Source organism: Mesitornis unicolor, unplaced genomic scaffold (genome assembly GCF_000695765.1).
Source record: "Mesitornis unicolor isolate BGI_N332 unplaced genomic scaffold, ASM69576v1 scaffold5736, whole genome shotgun sequence".
Classification (NCBI taxonomy): Eukaryota; Metazoa; Chordata; class Aves; order Mesitornithiformes; family Mesitornithidae; genus Mesitornis; species Mesitornis unicolor.
Genome location: NW_010190157.1, coordinates 1 through 5,612, shown reverse-complemented (window position 1 = coordinate 5,612; position 5,612 = coordinate 1). Strand labels below are relative to the sequence as shown.

Here is a 5,612-nt window from a genome sequence, read left to right as displayed (position 1 = left end):
AAAAGTCATGTTAAGAGGTGCTGCTATTCCATTTGTCCTTTTCTGGTTATGCCTAGCATAACCTAGGTTAGGATGGCTATAACTTATAGTTTTATTGCTTAAACTAGCTTAGAGTCACTAAGAGAACAAAGAGAACAAAGACTAAAATAATAAATAGCAACACTTGTCTTCTGTTAGAAAAGCTAGACAGTATTTCAGGGGAAGACTTAGAGGTGTGGCAGAAGAACAGATTTGCTCGTTTGACAGTTCATGTTCTCTAGTCAGTGGTAAAAAGTTTGAGTTACATTCGTTTCTAGTGACAAAAGCTCTAATAGCCCTTATCCTGTTTTTACTGTAATTCATCCAGGGTACAAATCTGCAATATTTAGGAGATTAAGCTTCAGAAAACTGTATAGGGCACTGTGAGCTAACACGCTCCTAAAGAGATATCTGAAAGATTTTAGTCAGCCTCTCCAAGTTTTTCAGCACATTTACTCATTAAGTTTCTTCAAGGAAGGGAAATCTAGATCTATTGTGACCTTGAGATTTAAGTCCATGGAAGAACAAAATCTTTATTTCTAAGAAAGTGAAGCCAGCTAAGACTTAGAATGCAGCTATAAAAAAGTCTGAACAGAGGTACTCTAGTGCAAGTGTTCTTTTAGGGACTGTTTACCATACTTCAGAGGAGCATTAAAGGTAAGCCACTATAGTGTTCTAGCCTACTCATTACCAAAAGTTTTCCAAATCAATTTTGGAGACTAAAATATATTGTCTTATTAGTGGAAGACTTATCTGATCTATGCAAATGGATTGCCAAAAGGATCACCAAAAGGACCAGAAGGTGGTTTCCGAGATTCCTTCTAAGAAAGAGAGATCATAGGATGTTAATGGATTTCCAGGTTTCATCAGGTTTATTCTGCATGTATGTATCAGATAGTTTCTGTTCCAAACACCTTCTGGAAAGAGAATATTGCTGCTAAATACACATTAACTGTACTGCTTTAACAAGAGAAAAGGGCTCTAAATCCATGTTAGCAGTTATCCTAATCTGAGGCAAGATATCTTTCAGATAAACCATGTGTGCTTAATGAACACTCATTTGAAGCTGAGCCAGTATTGTCATGATGAGGTCTGTTTTAGCCAAATGCTAGATGTCTTAAGTCAGCATTCCAGAATTGATCCAGAATTTCCACCAAGGGCTTCAAGTACTGTGGCCTAAATGGAGTGATGTGGTAAAGCCACTTCCTCCCCCAGGTACTGAACATGGGAGCCTATCATTTGTTCAACTAAAGCTGCACAGTCCGCGCTCTGACTATGCTGCAGAGAGGTAAGCATAGTCAAAGTGGAAGACTTCTGCAGCTACATTATTTTTCAGTCTTCTGTAGAAGCTCCCAATACAGGACTGAAGAACTTGCACCTCAAATACTGCATTCAGCTTTGGGCCCCTCACTGTAAGAAAGACATTGAGGTGCTGGAGCACATCCAAGGAGTAACAAAGCTGATGAAGGGTCTAGAGGAGTGACGAGGGAACTGGGATTGTTTAATCTGGAGAAAAGGAGGCTGAGGGGAGACCTTCTCACTCTCTACAACTACCTGAAAGGAGGTTGTAGAAAGGTGAGTGTCGGTCTCTTTTCCCATGCAAGAAGTGATAGGACAAGAGGAACCAGTCTCAAGTTGTGCCAGGGGAGGGTTAGATTGGATATTAGGAAAAATTTCTTCACTGTAAGAGTGAAAGGTGTAAGGCAACAGGCTGTCCAGGGAAGTGGTGGAATCATAATCCCTGGAGGCATTTAGAAGACATGTAGATATGGCGCTTAGGGACACAATTTAGTGGCAGACTTGGTTGTGCTAGGTTAATGGTTGGACTTGATCTTAAAGATCTTTTCCAACTCAAGCAATTCTAACTTCCTGGTAGGGCTTGCAGCTTGGTAAACTGGTTACAGACTCCCTGAGTGGGGGAATAAGTGGTGGGTTTTTCAGGGGTTTTTTGATACTTACAGATGAGGCACTGAAAAGGTCTGTTTTAGCTTGACTTTCAAATAGGCCATCAGCTGGCAGCACAGTTTGTCGGGGAACAGGCTTTGGTGGTTCTATGAAAGAAAGACATACTGCTATATCACTAAACATCTTTAACAAGTACTCAGCTCTATCTGTATAGCAACATCAAAGCTCATCTAATTAGGTGCACAAAAACCCACACAGAAGTTGCTTTGAGTGACCTTACAATTTTATAATCCTGGTTGTCCCTCAGTACACTGAAGGTAGATGGGACTTCTAACACTGTACAGACATAGTTTTACTCAGTCTAGTCAAGTAGTTTAGGCACTAGGTGTCAGTGTTTGGCCACTGACATTGGTCAATTATTTAGCATTATTAGGGGAGACAGTCTTTCAACTCTGTTTCAGCAACCATTAAATCAAATTTTTAGTTCTATCAGAAAAGAATAGTGATCAGCCATCCCACTGCCTGAGCAGCTATCCAAGCAGAAGAAGAGATTTTTCAGTCACTTTGTCAGACAGCTTGCTAGCTTCCATGTCATCATAATCTGTACTATCTTGATGAATGCCTACTTTACTAGTAAAATAACTGCTGAAAGATCCAAAAAGCACCTGAAAGGCTTTGCTGCTCTCCTCTCCTTGCTGGTACTTCAGGTGGCTTTGTCAGCTGGAAGCCTTTGAACATTTCCTTGACATCCCTCATCTCTTTATCACCAAGTAGATCCAGAGCAATAAAAGCATCACTCTCTCTCTCTCAGATAGCTCCTTCTGAGGTGTAGTTCTAGGTGGTGGCTGAGGTGAGCTAGTTGTTGACATGGAGGGTAGAGCAGATGAGGTGTGAGCAGGTAGTTTTGAAGATGGGAACATACTACTATGAAAGGGATTTACAGCACTGGATGGCTGTGTCCATGAAGTAAATTGAACTTGTGCTGGCTGTGCCCAGAGACCATAGGTCTGAGAGGCTGCTGGACCAAATGATGCAGGCTGGCTCCAGCTTGGCACTGCTTGAGCACCAAAGGCAAGTGGTTGGCTGAACAGGCATCATAGACACAGGAAAGACTGACGCAGCCTGAGTGAAGGCAGATGTCTGTGCACTCCATGGTGATGAAGTTACTGGCAAGCCACCTGGGGGGAGATTGTTGTTACACAGCACTTCAGTGACCTGAAGACCTCAAGTAGGAGTGTATCAATTCCACCAAGGGTACCAGCGAAACAGTTTTTATGTGCTGTTTGCAAAAGACTGTTGATTTACACTTTATTTTAAGTAATTGGAGGAGGAGAAAGGGTTAAATATTTTTACTTAGCTCCATTTTGGTCCTGGAAGAACAGAACTGAGGTTGATAGAACAGAGTAGGAAAATAGTCCCAGCACAGAAGTGATTGATGTAAGTATTTACCATATAGTTACTTCTGTGTAAATGATTACTAAGACTCTGCAGCAGTGCTATTCTGGCCTCCCAAGCTGTACTTGGCATACTTGAACCTTGTGTAATTGAAGCAGCAAACTGCTGTCAAAGTTTAAGCAAAACACCCTGCTCCAGTTAAGGATGCAGAGTTTAGGGCTCTATTCACATAATTTAATAGTTTAGGGCAGACAGCACATGAGTTAAAGGGCAGGGCACTGCACATGAAGTAAAGGACAACTAGAACCCCTGTGTTGTCGTTAACAGATGTATTAGACTGGAGCAAGAGCTTCACTTTATGAACTAACCTAGACCAGCCAATGGAGGTGCTGTGGTAGGACTTGTTTTGAAGAGGTCCAGTGGGTTAGTTGGCACAGATCCTGTCTGTGCCACTGAGGTCAAGCTGAGACTCTCTGTAGTTGGCACAAACAAGTCTGAGCTAAATAAGTAATTCAATGTAGTCTAGAAAGAAAAAAACTGTTGTGAGATATCACGGCAGAACACATGCTGCCTTGATCAAGACCCACCAGTTCAGAGCTACAAGCTTTTATTTCCAGCTACAGCAGAGCAAAGAACTTTGATGAATCATTTAGAGACCAAATATAAGTTTCAAACCTCATCATTTTGTTCATGCCTACAGAGATGCATGGCATTAAGTAGGTATAATATACAACTAGTTACAAGTCAACAGCAAAAGAATAAGACTTAAAGTGATTGAATTGTTTTCTATGGTAATGTGTGTGTGTGTGTGTGTGTGTGTCCAACATTCAACTCATGCAGTTGTGGCAAGGTCAGCAACTGAGTTTTGCATCATTTCAGTGCAAGACAAATACAGCTGACCCAGAGACACCCTAATAGAACACCCTAGACACCTAATAGATACCCTAGAACTCTCGGGTAAGAAGGGTGGCTGTGGCTTGGGTTGTGGAAGAGAGGTTGTGATGCCATTCAAGAAGAGATCCTCTTTTACAAAAGTCTGGTCTCAGTTTCAGAGTTTAGATCCACTAACAGAATCTCTTCAGTTTCCTATTTCAGAAAGAAAAAATAAAGTTAGTTTTATGTATTACTTGCTGCATAGTACACAAGCTCAAGGAAAATAGCTGCAAAAGGAGACCCTAGTATCCATCACATCATACTAATAGGTATTAAATGTCACAGTAAAGTTACACTAAAGCTTCATCATATAAGCCATTAGGGCAATCATCACAAGCTGTGGTCAAGTCACAAACTCAGTGTTAAAAACACCTGTTTTAAGATCCCTTAGTTAAGTATCAGATGCTTGTTCTACAGCCTAGAGACTGCAAAGCCATCAAGCACTAATTGTACCTAGGGTGCTTTCACTTGAATCAAGAAGCCCTGGTTGAATTCTAGTCCTTTGTTTTGAGAAGTTGTGAAGCCACACTGCTTTAGTGTGACTTGAAGTTGCAGTCTCAGCTTTGGAGTAAGATTACAAAGCTATTTGCAGGTGGAAGAGGTGAACGTGCCATCTCTCCACCAAGCTGGCAGTAGAAGGGTAAGACTTGGTCACAAGCTAGACTGATACCTATTGCAGCACTAACTGGATCATGGCTGATGGTGGCTTATAGTGCTAGAATAAGCCAGTAGGATTTTTGGGGTCACAATGAGCTATGACAAGCTAAATGCATAATTTTGATGAGTTAGGCCACATCTTGAGCTAGGGCCACCCATCTAGAATGGCAAGGAATCCACTCTGAGGGACTTATTTAAGTATTTGCTTGTCCATAAGATGAGCTTCAGCTTTAAGGGTCTTTCGCAGAATCACAGAATGTTAGGAGTTGGAAGGGACCTCGAAAGCTCATCCAGTCCATCCCCCCTGCCAGAGCAGGATGACCTAGACCAGGTCACACAGGAACGTGTCCAGGTGGGTTTTGAATGTCTCCAGAGAAGGAGACTCCACAACTTCTCTGGGCAGCCTGGTCCTGTGCTCTGTAATCCTCACAGTGAAAAAGTTTTTCCTCCTTTCCTAAAGAGTGGGTCTGGTCTGCATATGTATAAGGATTGGTCCGGCTCAAGAGTTTCAACAGGTTTCAGTAATGTCTAGTGCACCAGGTGACTTGTGGGGGGTTGCAAGTGTGACTCAGCCTTGGATTGCCTTGAGGCCCTGTCTCTGCAGAGTTGACCCATGAGGAGCTGTGTAGTTAGTTCAGCCCTGTGATAAATGATTTAGCCTCAAACAAGATTGCAATTACAGTTTACAGTTTATTAAGTGAGTA

General features: G+C 42.0%; 1 protein-coding gene across 1 annotated transcript; it reads right to left on the bottom strand.

Moving 5' to 3' along the window:
- Positions 1 to 776: 776 nt before the first annotated feature.
- Positions 777 to 4,404, bottom strand: LOC104542100 (disabled homolog 2-like; the record flags this gene model as incomplete). The annotated part of the gene is given in 8 exon segments (XM_010186311.1): positions 777 to 839; positions 1,978 to 2,069; positions 2,589 to 2,730; positions 2,733 to 3,006; positions 3,008 to 3,101; positions 3,687 to 3,840; positions 4,262 to 4,359; positions 4,362 to 4,404. Coding segments are annotated over 8 exon segments (960 nt in total), but the record flags the coding sequence as incomplete, so codon positions are not given.
- Positions 4,405 to 5,612: the final 1,208 nt, after the last annotated feature.